This window comes from Falco peregrinus, chromosome Z, assembly GCF_023634155.1.
Source record: "Falco peregrinus isolate bFalPer1 chromosome Z, bFalPer1.pri, whole genome shotgun sequence".
In the NCBI taxonomy this organism is placed as follows: domain Eukaryota; kingdom Metazoa; phylum Chordata; class Aves; order Falconiformes; family Falconidae; genus Falco; species Falco peregrinus.
The window spans coordinates 72,452,009-72,476,376 of NC_073739.1; the positions used below are offsets into that span (position 1 = coordinate 72,452,009).

Below are 24,368 nucleotides of genomic sequence, written 5' to 3' on the forward strand. Positions count from 1 at the left end.
TACGGGTACAATTACGGGGGCAGGCTGGGAGGAGCGACCCCTCCCCTGCACCGGCGCTGCTATGACCGCCGCCGCTCTGCGGCTCCTCCGGCTGCGGAGCCCGGTCCCGCCCGCCGCGGGGCAGCTGCCGCCTCCCACCCCGCCGGCCGGGCCGGGTGAGCCCCGGGCCCTCGCCACGGCCACCGGCGCTGCGTGCGGTTTGGGCGCCCCGGTGTCCGAAGGACATGGAGCTGCTCGGGTGTGCCCAGAGGAGGGTGAACCGAGATGGCAAAACGCCTCCCGGGCAAAAGGCATCGGAGGAGCGGCTGAGGGCAGCCGGCTGGGTCAGCGGGGAGAAGGCTGAGGGGGGCCTCATGGCAGCTGCGCCTCCCCAGGGCCGGCGGCGGAGGGGGAGCCGGGATCCCTCTCTGGCGGCAGCGGCCGGCACCGGGGGGTGGAGTGAAGCTGCGTGTGCTGGTTTTGGCTGGGACAGAGTTGATTTCCTTCACAGAAGCTGGTGTGGGGCTGTGTTACGGATTTGTGCTGGAAACAGCGCTGGTAACGCGGGGCTGTCTGCATTACAGCTGCGCAGCGCTCACACCGAGCCAAGGCCTGTTCTGCCTCTCACCCCACCCCACCAGCGAGGGGCTGGGGGGGCACAGGGGGTTGGGAGGGGGCACAGCCCGGACAGCTGCCCCCAGCTGACCTCAGAACCGTTCCATACGTTTTTTCTCCCTCAGCATACAAAGCTGGGGGAAGAAGGAAAGGGGAGACAGTCAGACTTAGCATGTTTATCTTCCCAATTTCACATGATGGAGCCCTGCTTTGGTGGAGATGGCTGAACACCTGCCGGCCCATGGGAAGTGTGAGCTAATTCCTTCTGTTTTGCTTGTGTGTGCAGCTTTTGCTTTAATTGTTGAACTGGAATTATCCCAACCCATGACTTTTCTCTTTCATTCTTTCAATTCTCTCCCCCATCCCAGCACAGGGGGGGAGCGAGCCACTGGCTGTGCGGTGCTTAGCTGCCAGCTGGGGTTAAACCATGACGCTGCATCAAGAGAAGTTCAGGCTGGACATTAGGAAAAGGCTCTTCACTGAAAGGGTGGTCAGTCCCTGGAGCTGGTCACAGCACCAAACCTGCCAGCGTTCAAGGAGCATCTGGACTGTGATCTTAGTCATATGGTTTAGTGTTAGGCTGTTCTGAGCAGAGCTGGACTTGATCCTCATGAGTGTCAGCTAGAGATATTGATTCTATGTATCAGACCATGTGAACTGAACAATTGCCTCTATTTACCAGCCTTTCCAATCAGATGGCACACAAACCACCTCATTGCAGCTGTGCCTGTTCAGCACCAAGATGCCAGAGGCTGAAACCAAGAAGAACCAAGTAGGAACAGGGCACAATCAATACCTTGAAACACAGGGAAGCTGGATGAGCGGACAGAGAGACAGCACTAGAATCAGTGGAAGAACCAGGTCATAAGGTCTGGAACTGGAGGCTCCCCAAGAGGTCTATAATAGTTTGCTAACATTAGTCAAGAAATGTTTCTTGGAATCAAGACTTTAGCTGAGCACTACAGAGAAATTCTCACCTGATTTTTTAGTCTGGTTGGAGGCTGATGCCATTAGGCTTTCTGTGAGAGAATGGCTGTATGCTCCTTTCCTGCCCTAGTAACTTACAAATGCAGTGAACTCATTTAACTACATCTGGCAAAAGGGCAGACTCGCAGACATTTCTTAAAATCCATGCTTTTAAGCACTGTTCCTGTAACAGAGAATCATGGGCAATTCTACTTCGGGCCACTGCGTATGGTTTTGATACCCAACCTCTTGTCTTCAGGGACCCTGCAATGAATTTGGTATTACGGGCTAGACTCCGAAGTTGGCCTGTTTCTCCCCCATAGCTGTTCAGGTCCTGTGAACCTTATTAGGCAGAAGAGTTACCACAGTCAAAAGCAGCAGCCTTTTTTACTACCAATTAAAAAAAAAAAAAGCAATTAAGAGGCTGTAACTCTTTGCATTCCCTAGGGACTATGAAGAGGAAAAAAAAAAAAAAAAAATCAACACCACTCCTCAGAAGAAACCTCTTAAAGGATTTTCTACTGCTGTTAAGACTAGGAAAGCTGACTTTTGAATTGCAACTCATGATGAGCACCAATGACCAGTTATTTTTATTCCTTGCACCTGTTATGCTGAGCTGTTTCCCAGAGGTATTCAAATGTAAGAGGCCATTTCTCAAAAGCAGACATATTTGGAGTCTTATTCCCCCTTCCCTGCTGCCATGCTGTTTTCAAAACCCAGAATCCTCTCAAAGACTGGAAGAAAATAAAAGTGCAAACTCAATCCTAATAAAGAGACTGATATTTTGTTTATTTAAAACTGAAGTCAAGTTCTGCCTGTAAAAACAAATATTTACAAAATTATGTCAATATAGCTAGTTTCATCACTTGTAACATTTATGCTGATGCTTCAGTTCTAAAAAGCTTTTTTTGTTTCTTCCTCTGAATTTTGCGTGGCTTCCTTTTATCCTTAACAATTGGCTTTGACTCTGGTTTCACGAGCTGTATTTCCACTGGCCGTTCTTCAGCTGGAGTTTCAAAGACCACCTCAGTGGGATCTTCTTCAATAAGCACTTTGGTCCCTTTTTTCTCAATCATTCGGACTTCCTTCACTTGCTGTTTCTCTCTAAACTTAGCTGCCACTGATAATCTTATCAGCCGTCGATGCTATAAAAATAAGAATTTAATCAGGTTTCGAATAAACAAGAAGGAAGTCAGATATTACAGGAACAGGTGGTAATTTTTCTGCTTAATGTTCAAAATCTTCAGTGTAATGCTGTCTTTTCAGTGACATGAATTTTGCATTCATTCCATTTTTACAAAATTACTCTGTCTCAAATTGTGATCAGCTGTGGCACTCCTTTGTACAAAGGGTCCCAGGGAAAGGCATGCATTACTCTCCTCCACAAACAGACTGCAAGGTCAGTTTTAAAATCAGTTGCTAAATGAAAAGAGAAGACAAAGCTGCTTACCATATTTGGGGACTGGTAATGGGGATTTTCATACAGAGTTGGTCCTCCAAAGCTACCTTGGAAGATTTTTATGAGGTTCAGGACAAAACGAGGACCAATTTCTACTAGAGATGCACATTCTTCTATTATCTGCAATAAAAAAAGAATACTGTCTTCATTTCTCATCAATCAAATCAAAGTATATAGCCTTGCAGGCACCCTGCATATGGTGATACACAACTGAATTTAAATCCAACATATGACGCCACCAAAGCTGATTAAACTAGACTTGTATAAACACAATTCTGTATATAAATCAGTTCTTTTAGGTTCAAGCAAGCACTTAGAGAGTACTAGGTATTTGTGATTTCCTCCTTTAGAAAGTAAGCTCCAGCACAGTTTGGGTCAAAGCAGCAAGTAAGGTTAAAAGGCAAGCAAAGCTTAGGCTTTGACTAGTGCTTCCCGCTACTGAGGCAACCATCACAGAGTCACAACTAACAGAATGCAAGCTGAAGTACACAAAACCTAAACCAGCTCTCTCCAGAGATACGGGAGAAGGTAAGTCATTTTAGGACACTGTAATTATTCTGTGTAAGCAATAGGTGCTGGCATATCCTGATCATAATTATTCTTCTAGTATTATTGTAGTTAATGGATGTGATATGAAATGACTCCACTGAGCATCTCTTGAAGAGTCAAAAGAAACCACCAACCTGGTAATTCCGAAACCAGATCCTCTCATCTGTAATGCTGAAGGTGAAAACATGATCTACAAAAGGCTGGCTTTTGGGGTGATACTGTGGTGTACTAAATATCTGTAATAAAAGGCAGCATTTCTAAATAATTGTAATTTAAGACGACTGGCTCATTTTTAATTAATTTTCATTTGCTAAGATCCCAATCCCAGGTTACGTTTTAAAACTCAAAACTTTAGAACAAGTGTCCCAGTAATTTTAAGCCCATGACCCTAATGCTTTGAAGAGTTTTTACAATTTCAGAACTGTAGAACTACTACTTAAAAAAACACTTGAGATTTTTAAATATGTTGTAAAAAAAACCCAAAAACATTTCCAATGAAGAAGAAACATTGGACAGCAAAACTACAGACTGACCTGAATAAACAATTCTTTTAGCAGGGCATAGTGTGGCTCCTTGTCAAATGTCTACAAAGAAAAAAATGTAAATGTACATGCAAAGCTAAATGCAGTCACACAAAGAAAACGAAAGCATACTCAATAAAATAAAACCTATACTTACTGGATCAAAAGACAAAAGGGGCCGTGAGCCCCTTAGGCAGTTTCCTGTCATCTTCAATTCAGCCAGTGTGTGAACTACAGTGATTTTTTTTAAAAAAGACCATTTTAGTATTTACAGAAAACTGTACAGACAAGAGAGAAAGAGTCCAAACATAATACTGTCAACCAACTTACCATTCTGCACTAAGAATTTAGCTGATGGTCCCTGTGGTGTATTCGAAAGCCTGCCGAGGACAGGTAGTGGGGGAAAAGAGAAAACAAAAATGTCAACAGCAGGCAGAAAGTATGCTGGATTTCTGCAGTACACTCCAACCAGTTATGTCTTTACTGAAGTGATTTCAGTTACTTTCATAGTGTTATTAACGTAAATACTTTCTTTCTAAACCAGTTTTTGAAACGCTTCTGTCAACAGTCTACAAAAGCTGGTCATGTACTGTAAACCTGCACTACCCACAGAAGCGCAAGATTAATATAGGTTTAACTAAGCAACACTGTTTCAAGCATCTTCACTATTATATTAAGAAAACTTAGACAGAATGGAAGCACCCCCAGCTATGTATAGAAATGTAAGAAAACATTTCCTTACCACATATAGAGATCCTGTTTCTTTTTGGCTTCAAAAAAGATGCACTTATTGCAGTTTTTCATTTCACACACCTACAGAAGACACATCAAATTAGCTGTTTACAAAATTCTCAAGAGTTTAAAAAACTTTCCACATTAATCTCTAGTATCTTTCCCCCTCCAAAATGCAAGTTCAAAAGCAAAGGTCTTGTGTTAATAAATTACACCTACTGATCCACAAACTAGTTGAAGCACTTGTTGAAAAATTTCATGTATTTATTAGAGGAGCAGTAACTTTGCTAAAGCTGCAAGCAATCTGATAAGCTATCCAGTATATAAACATTAGAACAGGAGCTGTGACACTAGGTTCTAGTTTCGGAACTGCCACTGTCTTACTACATTGTTTGGCCTGGCTGCATCTTTGTTCCCTGCTTTCTCCAAGTATAACCTGTAAGACACCTTTCAGCTATATAGAGAAAGACACATTCCATTTTATTTCTTCACAACAAACGTCTACATTTAATTAAAGGTTTCATTTGGTTTTATTAATCAAAAATCAACTCCCTGTTTTAAGACGAACGCTTTTTGAAATAATTTTTTTTCATCTATGAAGCTATCCAACTCCTATAACTAGTATGAGACCCTTTGAACTTGGTTGCCCTCTTCTCTGGCACATTTGATTTCCAGAGAAAATAAAAAAGAAGCACCAGTTAAATCCAGGATTACCTCATTAATTACAAACAACTGGTCTTTACGGTCCATTTTAGTATCTGGAAGACAAGAACAACATTCAGAAGGCTGGAAAACCAATTTAACACAGTAAGTTCTTTGAACAGTCAGTCCTTTCGCAAAACATTTGCTGGTTATACATGAAAGAGCAGGAATAACGATCAAGTTGTTTCAGCCATGTTATGCAATAGGTAAACACAGCAACAAAAGCATCTGGGCATTTACAGGACTGAGGCCATAGGAGTAATTTCCTAGAAACTATTAAAATACAAGTTACCACAGTCACTGTATTTCTTGGCTTGAAATGAGCATGCTGTTTGTTTGTTTAAGATAAAAGTTTCATCAAAACAGTTATGTACCACATTTTTAAAAAGAACAGGTTGTTGAAACTTAAATGTAAGTTAGAGACAATGTTCAACCCTACCTGCTTTAGAGTGGGGCATCAAGGTCCTTAAGTCTTGCATTAGATGCCTTGTTCTGAAATTAATTCCACGAGAAGAGAAAATAAGCACTCGTTTCTTGTTTTTCCATTTACCCTAAGAAAAAGACACAAGTTAAACATGATGTTTCTAGCCTTAAAGCTACTACAACACAGCAACGATAAATGTTTTAAGTGTAATTACAGTAAAACACATTATTTGTTATTGACATTATCTGCCCATCCGCACAGAATCACTCTCAGCAAGAGTGATGACTTCCCTACAGAATGCAGGGACACTTTTTATATGAAGAAATATCCTTCATACTTCAGTATGTTCCTGTGCAAAGCTGTACAAAACCCGTAAGTATTAAGAAAGTCCATAGCATTTCTTAGTTACAAAAGGCACCCCTCCTTCCCTGCAAAATGAGCAAAATTGCAGTCTCAGAGCACAATTCGGCTTTTCCTACCAATGGGCATGTGATCAGAAATCTCAAGACTTCAACGTGCTACTTTCATCTTTTTTTTTAAAGCAAACTACAAGGTAATTACTGAAGCCTCCTCAGGTTAATTTTTAAATGAAACGGGCATAATTTCCATATAATCTCTGTGTATAACAGAATCATCCAACTCCTTAACGTACCTCTGAGATGATGGTAACACACTGTACTCACATCGACCAGAATAACGCTCTTTGTGTATTTTCATAAACATAACATACCATTGCACGTTGCTTTTATTTGCGCTGGGATTACAAAAAAATTTATAAATAAGCCTCCCTCTACCCTCGCTTAGCAGCCGGGTACCCCCCCGACACCCCGGCTCCCGGCACTGCGCTGGGGTGTGAATACCTCCCTAGCACGCGGGCCAGACACGCAGGCGAGCTGCCTTTCCTACGGGCAGTCGCCGCTCGGGCAGGGAGCGGAGCGGGGCCGCCCGGCTCGGCCCACTCCGCTCCGCCCCGGGCAGGGGGCTGGGAGGTACCTGGGAGACCGGCGGCGGGATGCTGTACTCCTCCGGGCCCGGCCTGCCATCCGGCTCGGCCGCGCTCGGGGCCCTCTTAGCGCGCTTCTTCGGCTGCGCAGCCGGGACACGCCGCTTCCTCTTCGCCGCCGCCATCTCAGCCGCACCACGCCGTGCCCCACGGCGGCCAGCACTTCCGGCTGCTCGCACTTCCGGCTGTTCCCACTTCCGGCTGCTCGCACTTCCGGTCCCTGCCGGAAGCGGTGCGCGCGCGGCGGGAGGCCGCTATGCCGTTCTCGGCGCAGCCGCCCGCCAGCGGGGAGCCGTACGTGCTGACCGCCAGCCTGGACAACGCCCGCCACCTCTCCAGCCTCCTCAGGGCCGTCCACTTCCGGGACCACGCCACCTGCTTCGCCACGGCCAACGGCCTCAGGGTGACGGTGGAGGACGCCAAGTGCATCCAGGCCAACGCCTTCATCCAGGTGGGGGCTGCGTCCCCCGCCCGGGGCCCGGGCCCGGCTGCTGCTGCCGGGGCGGCCCCGCCGCGGCGCTGGCGAGGGCGGGGGGGCTGGGGCAGCTGTTGGGGGCCTTGGAAAGGTCCCGGCTACGTGGCAGAGGAGCGCAGGGCAGATTTACCCGTGGAGAAGGGGAAACTGCTGAACTCGCGGCGTAGCTGCGGAGCTGATGTGCTGCGGGGAGGCCGTGGTCATTCATGGGACGCTGAAAGGCCGAGCTCGGTAGCTGGTTTGTTCATGCCTGTGTGATGAGCCTGCACCCTTGTTTAATGTGTTGGCACCTGCTCAGGCCGCTGCTCCTTCGGACCATGCCACTCTTAGATGCGTGAACAAGTTCATGAATTATCTGCCTACCCTTAAGTATTTTTGTTATGTTTCATCCCAAAGCCAAAAAGCCAGCTCTGAAAGTGTAAATTCACAGACCCTCATCTACAGCATATCAGCTGGGCTAAGCTGAGAGCTTCCACCACGGGGCAGGAGTGTGTGCTTCATCACAGGACTGGGACAGTGCTCTGCACCTTTCGCTCTTTGATCCTGCCTGTCCTGAGCTTTGTCCTGAAAGGGCGCATGAGAGCTTACGCATAGACAGGGCATCTCAACTATGCTGAACTGTCCATATAGGCAGCTTTAAATAGCAATCTAAATTATTTCTTCTTAACTTGCATTTAATATAACATCAAAAGCACCCGTGCTTGCTTTCCTTCCACCTCTTTTGTAGCTGTGACTCTTGGCTTCGCATCACTTGAATTTTTTAAGTTGCACTTTAAATTTTTTCTTCTTTTAACTATGGTCTCCTTTCCAAGTAGTTTTGCTTGTTTGCTTCTTGTTATTTAACTCATATCCAGCTCATAAATGCTTTGTTCATAAGAACAAAGTTTGTGCTGGTTCCTGGTTTTGAAAACATGTATGATAGTGGGGATGTAAATGGAAGGGGTGAGCAGTGCTGTGGTAGTAATTCAAACCTGATGTTTCCTCTGTCCTTTAGAATCTGTGTCTTTGCTGTCTGTGAAACTGCAGCCTGAGCTGTGTGTGAAATAGGAGAAGCCTGAGTCTCCCTGTTCCTGCACGTCCCCTTGCTTTCTCCTACTTTGGCTACACAGTCCTCATTCATACTGGTGCTGTATTTGTTAGGTTAGCTTTCTGGTATTCAGTGAGTTAAGCTGGTTCATGAGGTGGCCAGCATCTGCTAGTGGAAGTTAAGCAGTGGGCACATGTGGGCAGGAGCAGAGCAGCAGTGACTGGAGGTGGTTCCTTTGAGAGTGTTGAGCTGTTACGTATACAATACTTCTAGTTGCACCTAGTCCAGCCGCCTGACACCGCTTCAGGGCTGACCAAGGGTTAAAGCTCGTTACTAAGGGCATTGGCCAAATGCCTCTGAAGCACTGACAGGCCTGGGGCATCGCCCACCGCCCCAGGAAGCCTGTTGCAGTGTCTGACCACCCTCTCGGTGAAGAAGTGCTTCCTGACGTCCAGTCTGAGCCTCCCCTGGCGCAGCTTTGAACCCTTCCCGCGTGTCCGTCAGCGGATCCCAGGCAGAAGGGATCAGCACCTCCCTCCCCACGCCCCCTCCCCAGGAAGCTGCAGAGAGCAGCGAGGTCGCCCCTCAGCCCCCTTTGCTCCAAACCAGACGAGCCCAGAGCCTCAGCCGCCCCGCGCAGGCCATGCCTTCTTAAGTTGCAGGGCTCAGAACTGCAGACAGTATCCAAGGTGAGGTCATTCCAACACTGAATACAGAAGGATAACGACCTCTTTTGACCAGCTGGTTATGCTGTGTTTGATGAACCCTGGGGTGCAGTTTGCCCTCTTGACTACCAGTAAAAATGTTTAACTGCTTTTTCAAAAGCAGCTCACATCACCCTGCTTTATTTCTGAAATAGTGCAGTTACCACGAAGCAGCTAGTGTCTGGTGGCACACAGTGTAGCCTGCAGTAGTTTACCCCCATCAGACTAGTCAAAACGCATGTTTTAACACATTTCAGTGAGGTGAACTCACTATTCTATCCTGTTCTTACATATTTTTATTATTCAAAATGTTTATTCATGCTCTGAGTGAAAAAGTAAATAAGTATTATTTCTGGAGAAGGGTGGTGCTTACATTCCAGCTGCAAAAGTAGGCATCTTTGAACTTCAAGGTTTGTAGCTTGTTCTTCAACTATAAAGACAAGTGGCTATGTTTTCATGTTTATGCCATGCTACTTTGTTTCAGCTGTGACTTGATTTTATTTTACTAGTTTTGAGGACTGTTTTTCTTTAATCGATACGGTGTTGCATGTAGAAATCACTTTGCATTGCACTGATCTCTGAAAGTGAGAGTGCTGTATTTAGGGAAATAACCGTAAAATGTAAAATAATTGTGGAAACTCCCCTCTCTTAATCTCACAGGCAGAAATTTTTCAGGAATTTGCTGTTCAGGAGGAAGCAGTGACGTTCCGGATCAATTTATCTGTTCTTCTTGACTGCTTGACCATTTTTGGTACCAGTTCTTTGCCAGGTATGACGCATATTTACCTTGACAGTGTATGTGTATTGCATATAATCACATAGGGAAACCTTTACATAGCTATAGGGAGATTTCCAGTCTTGGCAAAAGTTCTAACTTCCTCACCTTAAGTCCTTCTGGGCATGGCACCCACCTCTTGCTATTGAGCAGGATCTGTCCTGTTTACTTAAGCTCATACAAGTGTGTGTTGTGATAACAGTTGATGGAGAGAAGAAAGGAGCTGATGGATGTGAGCCTAGCCAGTGTGTCAGGCACTGATGCAGCAGGAGAGGCTGAAAGAGGCTGAAATTTGCATGGCTAACAAAAAAAGATTGTATCAACTCAATAATAAATGTGATCTCTTTTCCACTGTTTCTGTGCCTTGTGCCACCCAGGAACATCCAGCTACCTCAGAAATATTGACAAGCATGTATGTGAATTAGGAAATGTTCGGGTGCAGATTTACTGGGCTTGAAGAAGCCTGCAGGGGTTCCATGTAGCACCATCAGTTCACTGTTCTGTTCCCAGTGCAAAATTTGTTATGTGGCACCCTCTGTTCCTTCCCTTCTTCAGGCTTCACCTGCATCTGTTCTGTGAGTGTTATCTCCAGCATGCAAGTGAGGTGCTGAGGAATGATACTTACCTAAGGTCTCACAGAAATCTGAAGCTGGCCTGCGTAGCACCTCAGGTGCTATCAGAGCACTTTAGATCTTGCTTATCAAGTGTGTGAATTACAAATACCAAGTAGACTGTGTAACTGATCCTGTCTGTAGTCTTTTCAGTGACAGAGGTGCATGGGAAGGTGCCTTTACAATCATGCATACAAATATTGAACGACATGAGCCTGTTTGTTTAAACAAAATAACAGGTCTTAGTGAATTTTATTTACTATAAATAAGTTTTTTAGGGTTTTTTGTAATTTGATGGCTGTTCAAACATAATTTCACAAGCAAAAATAACTGCAAGTTAGCATGACTCTATGGGTGCTACAGGCCACGCTGTGTATTCGGCGTGGAGCTGAGTGATACCATGACAGCTTTTCTGGGCAGTTCTACCGTTAACTGCTGCGTGTTGAACTCCACATTCCCCTGCTGTTTCTGTTGTGATTGACCTAAAGACCGAAATCAACTACTAAACGGTGCTCTGATTTTGGGAAATGAAACATTCAGATTTTGATTACCTAGCAATAGGGGGATGTGACTGTAATGCAGGCTAAGCTGCGTTAACTTCAGTTCGGGTTGCACAAGTAACAAGAGTAGTAAAGCAGGACTGTGTGAGCCAGAGGGAGCCTCAGGACTGTGGAGGATTTTCCAGTTCCACTAAACTACTTCTAGCATATCCAGCTTCATTGTCACAGCTAGCGTTACCCTTTTGGTACATGACATGAGTTGACTTGAATCAGTGTCTACTTACAAATTATTTCATTTTGCTGTGTTAACACTTTGTTAACACTTCATAGGCTGTCTAGGAGACTGCACTAAGCATACTGAATTAGTGTACTGGAGGCTGGACCAAACAGGCTAAATCAGATTGATCTGTGTCCCATGTGCCAGTAAAATGTGAATTCTCTAAAGTGATCAGATGTGCTGGCTAGCTCTGTGGAGAATGTATGTTTCATTTTTCTTTTCAGGAACATCAACAGCCCTTAGGATGTGTTACCGTGGTTATGGCAGTCCACTGATGCTGTTCTTGGAAGAAGGAGGAGTAGTGACAGTGTGCAAAATTAACACTGAAGAACCTGCTGAGTTGTTAGACTTTGATTTCTGCAGTACAAATGTTGTCAATAAAATCATCCTGCAGTCAGAGGGGCTACGAGAAGCATTTTCTGAACTGGATATGACCAGTGAAGTTCTGCAGATTACCACGTCTCCAGATAAACCCTACTTCAGGTACTGGAAACTTTGCTTTCAACTGAAATGTTCATGTTTGGCTTCTGTTGGTAAGAACTGGAAATTTTCAGGGTGAAGAGGGGAAAGCTATTTTAGAATATTGCTTTATTTCAAGAAGAATTGTAATGAGTATAGAAAATTACAGTATGTGATTAATCAACATAGTAATGACTCTATTCACAACCTGGTAAGTATGACACTGATATGGACAGTTTAACATCTTTAATTAAATAAAGCAAAAAAAAAATCAGTAGTGTTTTGTGATGCAGCCATTGAGATATGCAGGGTAACTGATTCTGATGAGTTTATAGAGAGCTGTGATCAGGTATTTTGAGATGGTGCCCTTTGTCTTCCAGGTTATCCACTTTTGGAAATGCAGGAAGTGCACATCTGGACTACCCTAGAGACTCTGATTTGATGGAAGCATTCCACTGTAGCCAGACTCAGACAAACAGGTTAGGAAGTCTGTGTTCAGTGCCCTCTGTGGCAGGTCATGCATTCTTGCTGGAAAGTTTAAAAAACTGATTTTGCATTACTGTAACATTTATTTCACTGGGGGGGGGGGGGACGGGACGCGGGGAAATACTTCCCATCTGATAAAAGTCTGTCTGTGATCAAAAGCTAAGTGATAACAATGTCTGTCCACTGCTGTTACCAGGAAAAGATCAAATTAGCATGTTGCTAGGTGTTTTTCAGTTATTCTGTGGCTTTAATTGGGAGTAATGTTTCAGCTCCTCTCTGCACAATTTTTTTTTTCAAATTACTTTTTTTTTTTTTTCTTCTTCTTTTCTTTTCCCCCCTGCAGGTACAAGATTTCTTTGCTTAAACCATCTACAAAGGCACTGGCTTTATCTTGTAAAGTGTCCATTCGAACAGATGCTCAAGGATTTCTTTCGTTGCAGTATATGATTAGGAATGAAGACGGACAGATCTGTTTTGTGGAATACTATTGTTGCCCTGATGAGGATATTACTGAAGCAAAACTGTAGGTGTATGTTTTGATGTCTGTGTTATATTTATGGATATATAAAATACTGTATTTTTTATAAAATTGAGTGCAAGCTGTAAAGATTAATAGGCAGTATTGCCTTTTTTGTTAAACTCTGGAATTAGAAATATGAAGGCTTCCTTTTTATTTCCTTGCAAACATTCCTAAGCCTTGGCTCAGAAGACTGAAGCTGAAGAAGCAGAAAGGGGAATTGATCTTCTATAGCCAGTGATTGCAGCACAGATGTTACAGTGGTGTTTGTGTAATATGTTGCTGCTTTTTACAGTGTTTTCCAAGAATTTTTGTTTGTGCTTTGTTTTTTTGTCTTTGGCTTGTTCTAAGCAATTACACAAGGGAAAATCTGAATATTCAGCTGTATGATAGCCAGTTAAATGACTTAAAAATAAAACCAAATTTGTCTTGAAAGCAGATGACATTTTCAAACTGATTTCTTAATATCAGCAGGTGGTTTCTTTCTGGCATATGGTAACATGTTTTGCTGGTGAAGCCACTAGGCTTCTCTGCATCTTGATTAATTCTTCATGTAGCTCAGTTCCTTGGAATTTCATCTGATACCAATTTACCCTTTTGTCTGCAGTACTGGTGATGAATTGGTAAATGAAGATAGGAGCCAGGATTTACTTAGTCATTACTCATAACTGTTCTGGCAGCATTATTGTTTTCTATCTAGTAATTTATTACATATCTGCAAGAACGCCACTGCTGAAATGTTTCTGTACATACACGTCCCCGTTCCTACCCTGCTACTTTCTGCTAGCACTGTTAAGAATCGGAAAAGTTTTGTATTTTGGAATTATTTGTGAAATTAGTTTACCTTCTCATCTCAGTAGCCTTTTTCAGCCACAGGAGGGACTCCTAAACAGAAGTAAAGGAATGCCTGCTGGCGTCCCCTGGAGTGGTGTATTCATATCACTGCTAACAATGGGCCTAACCTCTTACTGAAAAGGGAGTGCCGTTTCTGGGGAGTCTTCTCAGCAGCCAACTTGGCAAAACAGTGAGGTGGGCTGTACTTAGAATCAAAAATTGCCTCTCTTCTTTCACACCTCTCTGTTGCAAACAACCTGCTCAAAACAGGAGGTACACTGAAGCTGCTGGGTGTTGGACCAGGTGTAGAAAACTTCACATCATACTGCAAGGGACTGAACTCTCCCTGCATTGCTGCTGTGGGATGTGGCCCAAGCGTTGGCGATCTGCGGGTAGTTTCTACAGCTTTGGACTGTAGCTGAGTTGTATTGTTTGTCAGAAGATGAGGTCCTGCTTTGCACATGTGGAAAACTGTATGTTCATATGTTATGAAGTTGATTTTTCCACAATTCAACAGAATCCAAGTCCTTTGGGTTTATTTTAAGTTTAAAATGCTTTTGTTGACCATTTTTCACCTCTTGCTTATGTAAGCAAGAGTATACTTTCAAAATACACAGTGTCAGCAGTTCATTTCTGTTGTCTTCTGTGCAGCGCATCCATTTATTGTGATAAATTTGAGATTTGAAAAACAATTACAAATCTTTGAACTACAGGACTGATAAAGATACCTAATAAGATTCTAAATTACTCTTGTTTACTGTGGTGGGGTTTTTTTCCTCAAACTTAAGTATTCAGTATAGGTGAATTTCCTTTGGGCTTACTGTCTCAGTTTCCTGTAGTGAAAAAAAAAAATTACTATGGTCTCACTTGGAAATTATTAATATTATCCCTGACTACTGAGTGGTAAGAATGACTTACACAATCTCTGGTGACAATACAAAAATGAAGCAAAGCGCATCACTTTCTTAGTGTGATTTATTTTAGAGGATCAAAGTTGTTTGAATTGTGTTCAAGGACATTACTGTGGCTTAACATTTGTACTTTTATATAATTTCCTACAGATGTTCTACATTGCATCTTAAAATAGTACTTTTAACAATTTCTTCAGTAATCTACCAACAGTGATCATAGAAATAATATCCTAAGAAGTTAGAAGACCACAAAATACCAGAAAGTAACTGTTGCATTTCATAATTAATAGCTATGACCGGGAGGCATGGTTTGTGTGAGACTGCACGTCTGTGCCCCAGCCGGACTAAGCCATGGCCTGGGCTCACAAAGATGGGGCAGGGCTTGTGCACCTGGCACCTCTGGATATGGTTCTAGGTGGACAAAAGCATGGAAGGTCTGGGCTACAGGCTCCTTGCAGTAAGATAAGGAGTGGATTTAGGATCCACCTATGAAGTAGAAAGGGTGATGGGGAGAATGACTGGAAGGTCGCTTTGCATTTTTTTGACCTGGAAAGTTGCTTAAAATCTGCAGACCTCAACTGTTGGGTTAGACTTCATTTCCTACAACACTTTGTATGAGATCCAGAACTTGGGAGACTACCTTTAGTGTGTTTTAGCTCTTCTGCTTGACAGGTCTTCCTCTTGCAGATAGTGGGAAACCTGCAGTAGAAGAAACATTTAGTTCATATTTTTTCTTTTGGTAGTATCACAGAACGGACTTGTCATGACTCTGATTTTGCACCTGTGTTCTTATAAAATGGTATGAATAAGTACTCAGAATTACTGGTGGTGTAAATTAAAAACAGTTCCTGGATGTGGGGACTGGAACCAGCATTGTTCACCCAGGTTCGATACAGCTGTGGTAGGTGCTGCCTGGCTGCTGTGATTTACTGCACTGGGGGCTCTGGTCAATCCAGATCCAGAGGCCACAAAATGACAAGTGACTTTTTCTACAGTTATTTTGATTTGTGCTTTTCAGAGAAAGAACTGACCTCGGGTCTGCAAGAAGGCACTTACTTCTTTATGCTACCTGCAAACCACTACCAATAGGCCTTGGGTCCCACTGGGCTGCTGGGATACAGGAAGCCAAAATAATGACTGACTCCTGGTCCTGACAATCTTTATGCAGCCAAATAGCAACGACACCAGTGCTGATATTATCTCTTGCCTCCCAACACGCTGGGAAGTTCTTGTGTCTCTCTTGCTTTCACATCATTGAGGCCTATCCACAACCGTGTGGGTCTGTAAAGGCTGTTGAGCACAAAATTCCTCAAAAGGGATTGAGTTCTATACCTCTGTTTCAAAGTTAGTCATGGAAAAGAATCAGTTGTTTAATATGTGATTACATATGGATTTATAAGGAAATGTATTCTTGATGAGACGGGTCTTTAGGTGAGGTTAGCAGAGTAGTTGGAAAAGTTTAGATAAGCCACACGCTGTTCCCTGTAGGTGTCTGTTTTGAACTTCGTTTGGTAGTAGCTTGTACACCCCTAAGAATCCAGCAGGTGGGTCTTGCCAAAATCCGTAGAAATTGTATAAATAATTACAGTAACGCTAATCAGTGCTTTTGTTGATAGAACACTAACATTAAACTGAACAAGTATGGAATTATTTTAGAAGTGGAGCTATTACAGAATAAAGGCTTGATGCCTTCCTGTTGAAGATCACTTTTTATATGACTGTCTTTGAGTGGGGGCAGGGGTGCTTAGGCATAAATGGACGCTAAGGGCCACAGCAGGCGGCTAAAGGCTTCTTCTGCCCGGCATCTCTCCTTAGCTGGGCTCCAACGAGTAACAGGGTAGCGTGTTAGCCCTGCTAAATCCAGTTGTAGGGGCTCCGCCAGGGAGTGGGTGTTGCACAGAAATGTGATGGGGTGTGCACACAGCTCTGGTCTCTTCGCAGAGTCAACAGGACAGTGAGAGGCAGGCTCTGGTGGCCACCGTGAGTGTGAAGGGCGTTCTGTGCAAGTGCCCTGGGCCTCCATGGAGAAATACACCCAAAGGCAGTCTGGAAAGATTTGAACTGCACGACAGAGAAATCCAGGAAAGGCTCCCCTTTTGTTAAGACATTGAAAATCCGCCCCCCCGAAGGGCAGAGAGATGCTGGGAATTTCACTCCCTCCAGAGCAATGGCACGCAGCAAGCATTTGATTTTGGGTCAGCACTTTGGAAATCCCCTGAGGCCAACCATTTGTTTCGCAAACCAAAACCCCAGTGAGCCACTGGTCAAAAAGTAGATGTTAAACTTGCTTTGTTGGTGGCTGGCTCTTGCAGACGAGCCTGGAGGGGGTGTTGGGTTTTCTGGTCTGCTGGCGTGAGGCTGATGGAAGGGATGATGAAAGCTCTCCACAGAGAATTCAGCAGCCTCCTACCCTTCCAGCTCAGATAGCACCATGGGGTTGACCAAGAAATGAGCAAGCCAGCAGAAAGCTGGGTTCAATGTATTTCCTGTACTTACCTAATCATACGACAAGTCTATCTATACATATGTGTGGATTTTACCCTATGAATGCCAACGGAATGCAGCAAGGGATCTGCAGCACCGAGAGGCATGAAGCCATTCCACCCAGGCAGGCAGTACCTGCAGGGGGGTTTGCAGCAACACCGACCTGCAGTGCCTCTGCTTGAGAACTGGACAGTTGTCCAAGGAGACAACTCAAATTTCACGCACAGCTCAGCGCAGTCCAGAAACCAGAGGAACAAGCATTTCCGTGCAAAGCTGCTCCCACGAACCCCACTGCATGGGATGCTCCTAGGCATGGAGGGGTCGGGGTACTGTGCAGCCGGGGCGTGCACTGCGGAAACCTCACCCTAGGAGGTACAGGGCGCCCTGCAGAGAGGAGTGGGCTGATCCAGGGCCACGCTGGGCAGTCACCTGCAAAAGCTGCTAGTGAGCCTGGGCTAGCACCACGGTAGGGCACATCCCAAGCGGTGCAGTGATAGGCATAGTCTCACTCTAGCATCTGAGAATGTTCCCAGCCGCTTTTATAGGTGTAGCCTGATGCTACGAGGTGTACTTTTATAGGTGTAGCCTGATCACCAAGAACACCTTTCTTGCTCCAGTTTTACAATATGCTGTCCACCTTGACACAGAGCTCTGTCTCAAACGCTGCCATCAGCTGCCTGGAGACATTCACTCTCCTAATTAGAGGCCTGGAACTGGTCCCAGAGGAGCTGGAGCAAACCTAGGCTGCTAGCTGCTTGAAGCACAGGGGAGCATGTCCCCTGCAAGGAACCGTTCCGCGGAGGTGACTGGGGTCGCAGAAAGGCTCCCCGGGGAGCACAGAGCTGCTCAAGGGCAGCAGGTGTAGCTGCACTCCCTCCTTTTCCATGCTACAACCCAGACTGGGCAATCATGCATGGCTTTAATTATGCAGATACTTGCAAGGGAACATGCTAGAGACCCATCATCCAAAGCATCTGCGGGGGAAGTTCTGCCAGCCTGCCCCTTGCCAGGTTTTGGATGGTGACGTGATTTCTTCACATGGCAGCAAGAGCAGGAATTTTAGAAACGCTGCGGATACCACACAGCCACCCTGAGGTGCCGCAGAGCTTTGGGGCAGCCCTGCTCCCACACCCTCTGCATGTGTGCTGTGAGGGAGAAGGCAGAAGGGGCACTACCGGGGAGCGTGCTGCCCTCCCCTCGGGCACAGGGTCGCTGCTGTCCCCCCACTGTGACCCTCCAGCAAGGCACCCAGCTCTGCAGCATCTGCACAGGCATGTCTGCACCTGGCCCTGCGACACCTGGTCAGCTGTGCTCACACCCAGCTGTGGCCCCACTGCTATAAATGCAGCACTCCTCTGAACAGCAGGAGCCCAGAGGAGCTATTCCTAGGAGTGGGGCTGTGCAGACCTTTGTGCTGTGCGTCTTCACCCCCTGCACTGTTTTACAGCTGCAGAGGCTCGGAGGGGAAGGAACACCAGGTTTAGCTCTCAGGGACGTTTCTTTTTGGGACCGGAAAATGCAGCTTAATCCAGCTCCCCCCTTGCTCCCCAGCCTCTTCTTTGGGGGATGCCTCCTGGTGGGCAGCAAAATGCTTACAGAGAAGCAAACACATCCAAACATTTTTGGCCGGGGTTTCCAAATGTGCATCAGGGTTGCTGTGTGCATATGGGACTGTTGCTGCTTTAGGACAGGGGATGCCAGAAGAGTTGCAGTGGGTCCAAGCCCAGCCACCACCAAGGAGCATTTTGGCTAATCCTGAAGGGAAAAGCGACCACACTGAAGCAACAAACACACTTGCCTCCCGAGAAGTGCCCTGCGCAGGGCACCAGCTGCAGCATCGCTCCCTGGCGGGGTTACCAGCACTGAGCGTGCGGGACCAAGCTGGGCAGCTGCCGCCAGGACACGGGGCAATGGGCTGCAGCCCTGAGCTCCTTGTGAGGGATGATGTCACCAGATGTGCCTGTTTCCAATCTCCAGCTGCTGGTACGAGGCCCCATTACCAACCGTCTGAGCATTTCAGGCTGTTGGAAAATGTATGAGGAGGGCCAATGCTGCAAATCTGGAAAGATCAGCACACAAGCAGGCTTTTAAAGTAATAGACTGAAAAACTGGTTATGTGTCAATACCTGTGTTAAACTCATCAAGTGAGAGTCTGTCAGGGCAGCCAAAGGTTCATAAACCGTGACAGATGCATTGCCATAAAATGCCTCAGGAACTACAAGTTGTGTTACAAAACAGACCCTCCTGAAGCCACTGGTGGGACCGAGGAGCAGCGTCTGCAGGACTACGAGCACAAACCTCTACTGCTTGTGCAGAGAGGCAAAGCCAACCACCAGAGGAGCCTTATGTTGGTGACACACCACCTCAGGATCCTGTCACCAGGTCCAACAAGCCAGACGCCATCATTTCTCCTAGAAAATGTTCTGTCACACGCTATCATAGCCTGGGGAACCCAACACTTTTAAGGTGTCAGGCAAAGCACACAGCTTTCTCACCAGCAGCAGGGTCTGCTGGTAGGACTATTTCATAGCTGCATTATCTCAGGCTTCCTCAAATAAGTAGAAACCTATTAAATCACAGATTTTAATTCACTTCAGCTGCAGTTCACCACTGTATATAATTCCAAGACAGAGGGTTTAAGGAAATGACTGCTAACATGAGGATAATTAATTTATACTGCCCTGACAAGAATATAGACATAAAACTAAGATAAAGTATCGTTCTAGTTGGTTCATAGTGTCTGCGTTACTTATTTTCAAAAAGATCAGTGAAAGATCCACATAGAGGAGGAAGAGGAGGAGGAAGAAGAAAAGGAGGAGGAGGAGGAGGCAGGGATGAAGAAAAGCATTTGGAAACTTCACTTCTATGAAACATTTTGCTGAGAGTTGGCTTGTGCCCACAGGCACTCCCAGTGGCCCGTCTTTACAGAACCAGGCAGTGTTGCTATAGATGAAGGTTTCGGTACTTGGGCAAACTCTTGAGCTGTGACTTGACATAAAATTTGGGAGCACTTTTAGTACTCCCTGTGTCAGGCTGAAACCGCAGTGAATAGAGGATTTAAATCACTGACCTGTGCTGTAAGGCTTGCACCTGTTCCTATTTGTTTGGGAAAAAAAAAAGTAATTGCTGGATTATGCTTGTGCCTGCAGAGTATGTGCTGGGTGATATCACGTCTGCTTATGCCGCTGCTCTGAAACCTCAACACCTCACTCCTTCGGGAGCTTTTCCATTATTTTATTCAACATGCCGTGGCCCACTGTGCAGCTGCTTTGCAGCTAGATCCCGAGACCTCCCACAGCAGCAGGCTGAGGCCCCGGACCCACAGACAGCTGAAGCCACAAGAGGCTGCCCCTGCTCCAGGACCTGCCCTGTACTGGGAGGCCTGACCACACTGCTCCAGCCAGTGATTCTTCCCTCCAGCACATGGGTCTCTGCTGTGCTTAAAGGCAGATTGCTTCAGCCTTTCATGTCTGCATTTTGCTCCCATGAGGGCTGGCATCAGCACGGAGAAAGCCTCAGGTCACTTTGGCTGGCCCAACCCAAGCCAGAGCCTCCCTGGGGGCAGGTCAGACAGGGAAAGGCTCACATGGACATCCCTGCCCCACCGCTGTCAGGCAGCTCTCCTCCTGTGGCCCACATGGACCTCCAGCCTCTTTGCTCATCCTCCTACCTCCTGCGCACTCTAGGCTGCTACCCCACCCCCACTACCAAAGCCTCCCAAGACCAGCTGTTACAGTCTAAACACAGCCTATGTCAAGCAACAGCAATTTATTTTAGCTCTGGAACACTCAGAGCAGTGAAATCTACACACCACCTACTTCCTTCCTCCAGCCAGCTATTGCTCAGGAAAACTCACATAAGATGAAGCGGGCTTTGAAACGACATCGCAGCTCCACGCAGCAATGTACCATCTGCCAGGTGATCTCCTGCCAGCTTCTCCACTGGTCCTCTCTTGGTCGCTTCTCCCAGGGCACCGTGTTATGGCTCACTCAGCACGCAGTGCCGTGGCCTTCCCTCGGCTTTTGCTGTCTTGTGCTGACACATAGCCACATCGCCACTTAGCTGACCTGAGAAGTGGTAGCAGGGAAACCAGCAGGTCTTTCTGCCATCACTGAGCCTGCTGCTCAGCCAGCATGAGGAAACTGTAGCTTCTTACCTCATACCTCTACCTATGGAGGTACCTGAATAAACCACCTGGCAACTGGTTTACTCTGTCTCCTGTTCCTCTAAAAAGCCAACCTCAGGCAAACGACACTTATTAGTCATGCTCTCCGTCCTCCAGAAGTAGGACTGTGCAGAAAAAAACCCAAAATCCCCATCAAAGCAGATGTGATCTTCTCTGCCAGGCGATTTCACCATGAACAGATTCTACATACCACTTTGTCAGTAGCCTTCTTCAAAGGAAACCCAGTACTGAGTAGCTCACAGAAATTTTCTGCAAGAGACCGAAGAGTTACTTGACCCCCAGGATGTAACCCAAAGAGGAGCAATTCCTGCCGTTTGTGTGTTCCACCCCCAGACAGGAAGATATTATTAGCAAATAAGTTACTGAAAAGCTAGTTTCTCAAATAAAACTCAGAAGATGGAGAGATGATAAAAGGCAACAGGGCTGACTGTGTAACTATTGCTAAGTTTAAAGAGAATTATAGATATCCATATGCATATACACATATATATACTTTCACTGTATTTCTGTGTGTGAAGTGCTAAGTGATAGAAAACTGCAGTTTTGAAAACCTGTAGGAGCTCACCAATCTGTGCTACTGCTCTGATGTAGTGTTAAACTTAGTTGGAATGCATCGAGTGATGGATGGGAAACGTGTATCACCTCTAGCAGGATTTCCACATGAGAAATGTCTCTGAACTTACCAATCGGATAGAAGGCATAATCTGCCATAGTGCTTGCAAGAGGTTTGGAGTGCATTCTGTTCTACCTGACAGATGAATAAAATCAATAATCAAGTTGCAATTTCAGGGACGAAAACCCAGTACATCTGACAGCTATCTAAATATGAGATATAAAACATATTTGCACTGCATCAAAAGCATAGTGAGATTTCCCTCAATACAAAACCTAAATGAAGGCACAAAAAGACCAAAGATGAAAAAAGTGGAAATAGTTTATTTGCTGCATAAGGAAATTTCTTGTAAATTACATATAAAGAAACTTGCTATGCTGTAGTATATAATTTTCAATATTCCACAAAGATAATTGTAATAAATATACAAAAGAAAACAAAGTAGACTACTAAATCCATCAGGCAACCTACTGAACGGTTCATCAAGTTTTATACTTTGCAGCATCAGCATGCTTAAAATTTTGTTGTTCATTTTGAAGTGCTGCAGCGAAATTCTTTTCACATTTCTTTGGAACATTTTCAAAACCATCTTCCTATAAAATACTGTTCAAAACTAGCAGGCATTAGTTAAACCACCCAAAAAAGTAACACCAAGGTCTAACTGAGGCAAAGGTGTGGTTTTTCTTTTTGCTTTTAAAATCCATTTATTTTTGCCAGGGTTAGGAATTATCTGATATATGTGCACTGTGAGTCCAGTCAGCCTGAGACATCGCCGACTCTTGTCATATTATGACTCTATAAACTTCATAGATTATATAGCTCTGGAAGATTTCTCTATTAGAGACATATCCACTAACAGGAATACAAAAAATACGATAGTGAAGCTGCAAGGTAGTTAGAATGGTTATCCCCTCAAGTGCAGTGTGTGCTTAGAATAATTTTTCCATAATTTCATACTATACCACATCAGGCATTTTTATTTGACTTTAAAATTTAAAAGTGCTGACAAAGCTTTTACTGATGCCCCTAGCCTCTACAAACAACATGCAGAAATTTTTGACACCTTTTGCTGTTCTTTCCCTATCATTTCTACATTTTTTGGAAGAGCAGGCTGAACTGCAGTTTGCACTTCACTGCTCTGGATCACACTAACAGACAGGTCTATTATTCCATACAAATCTTTTACAAACTGAACACATTTCACTATGCTTCACTGTTACTGAATATTTGGGGGCATAAACAGAAACTCTGAAACACGATTACCTAAAAATATTTGTTAATAAGCTTAATGCAAACATTATGTAGAAAAAATGATTTAGTTACAAAAAAATCATTAGAGGGCCAATAAAAATATACTGAAGAGAAGATCTTTACAAAAGTGAGGTTAGGAAATACGAGGCATTGACATTCACTGTAAACATCCTGTGCTCACTAGAATCCCTTGTCTAAAGTGTATGTTCTGGTTTTGTTCCTGAGCTTCATGGCCAACACTTGCATAGATAGCTAAACCTATCATAAAGGGTTGTTTTATACAGACGTTTCTGTACTGCTTTGAACAGAACTTCAATGAACTAATGATTTTACCTTTTGAAATAGTTTCATTCCACTACCAGGCAGTTCAAGGAAACTATGAAGCATGGTATGATTTTTGTGTACTCAGTGCATTGGATGGGTTGGGACAGCTACCTTACGGTGTGTTAATCTTAAATAACATTAAGTAGCTGTCTGACGTTCTGGCTTCACACAAATACCTACTTCTGCTCACTGCTGGAAGGCTCACTTCTGCTCTGCCAAAGACTGCATATGGCAAAATGTCAGGAATCTGAGTGCTACAACATCAACTAAGTTAAATCCCCAATAACAAGATACAGCTTATAAACAGTACAAAAGACTTTATGGAGAGTTTCACCTTTACCCAGGCAACATGAGTGCTTTACTCCAGATTAACCTCCCTCTACTGGAGGAAGCTAGAAAATACTTTCAGGGTAAACATGACAGGGAGTGGCCTAAGGAGAAAGCCTGAAGAACATACTTGCGCTTTGGATATGAAAAGCAGGCACGTGTTTAGTTACTGCACACGCAAACACACAAGGAAGGTGGTAGAGACAGACAAACAAATCCACCTCACAAACAGCACACAACACAAAAGCAGCAAATTGCCAATTTTAAATCTTATGTTAAGGCAAATCTAGATAATCACCCATAACAGGATTAATAAAAATGGGAAGTTTTCCTTGGCTTTTTTGTTTACTTTTTCTGCGATTGGCTTTTACACATCGACAGAATTTGTTTAAGCACTTTCTGGACATCTTCATCCATTTGACCCTAGACAAGGGGAGAAAGAAGAAAAGATGACTGAATTCAAGCATGTCTCTACGCTTTAAGAAGATTTACAAACTATTTTTGAGGTACAGTAATTAGATCAATTTCCTAAAAGGAAACAGTGTTAAATTTGTGCTTAAACAGTCATACCTTTTGGGCAGAAAGTCTTAGATAAAACATGCAAAGTTCTTACTAGATCTGCAGGAGAATCATCTCTCATTAGAACACCAACAGCGT

The 24,368-nt window shown here is 44.7% G+C and overlaps 3 protein-coding genes across 10 annotated transcripts in view; 1 reads left to right on the top strand and 2 right to left on the bottom strand.

Annotated features, from left to right (window-relative positions):
- Window positions 1-2,328: 2,328 nt before the first annotated feature.
- On the bottom strand, window positions 2,329-7,123 carry BRIX1 (biogenesis of ribosomes BRX1). The gene is made up of 10 exons (XM_005241192.4): window positions 6,941-7,123; window positions 5,963-6,074; window positions 5,536-5,579; window positions 4,832-4,902; window positions 4,420-4,469; window positions 4,247-4,320; window positions 4,102-4,152; window positions 3,703-3,804; window positions 3,011-3,139; window positions 2,329-2,705 (listed from the first exon to the last, which is right to left on the bottom strand). Exons 1-10 carry the CDS (start codon window positions 7,073-7,075, stop codon window positions 2,436-2,438), a joined length of 1,038 nt encoding a protein of 345 aa, XP_005241249.4. The 5' UTR covers window positions 7,076-7,123; the 3' UTR covers window positions 2,329-2,435.
- Window positions 7,124-7,176: 53 nt separating this feature from the next.
- On the top strand, window positions 7,177-14,372 carry RAD1 (RAD1 checkpoint DNA exonuclease). Its single transcript, XM_055791063.1, has 6 exons — window positions 7,177-7,401; window positions 9,817-9,925; window positions 11,544-11,802; window positions 12,159-12,257; window positions 12,608-12,787; window positions 13,652-14,372. Exons 1-6 carry the CDS (start codon window positions 7,207-7,209, stop codon window positions 13,668-13,670), a joined length of 861 nt encoding a protein of 286 aa, XP_055647038.1. The 5' UTR covers window positions 7,177-7,206; the 3' UTR covers window positions 13,671-14,372.
- A 7,740-nt stretch (window positions 14,373-22,112) lies between these two features.
- Window positions 22,113-24,368, bottom strand: part of RAI14 (retinoic acid induced 14) — an 87,413-nt gene continuing 85,157 nt past the window's right edge. For all 8 annotated transcript variants that reach the window (XM_055790975.1, XM_055790976.1, XM_055790977.1 and 5 more), the window contains one exon: window positions 22,113-24,134. In XM_055790975.1, coding sequence (XP_055646950.1) covers window positions 24,057-24,134 — 78 coding nt within the window. In that variant the 3' untranslated portion in view covers window positions 22,113-24,056. The remainder of the gene's footprint in view (window positions 24,135-24,368) is intronic.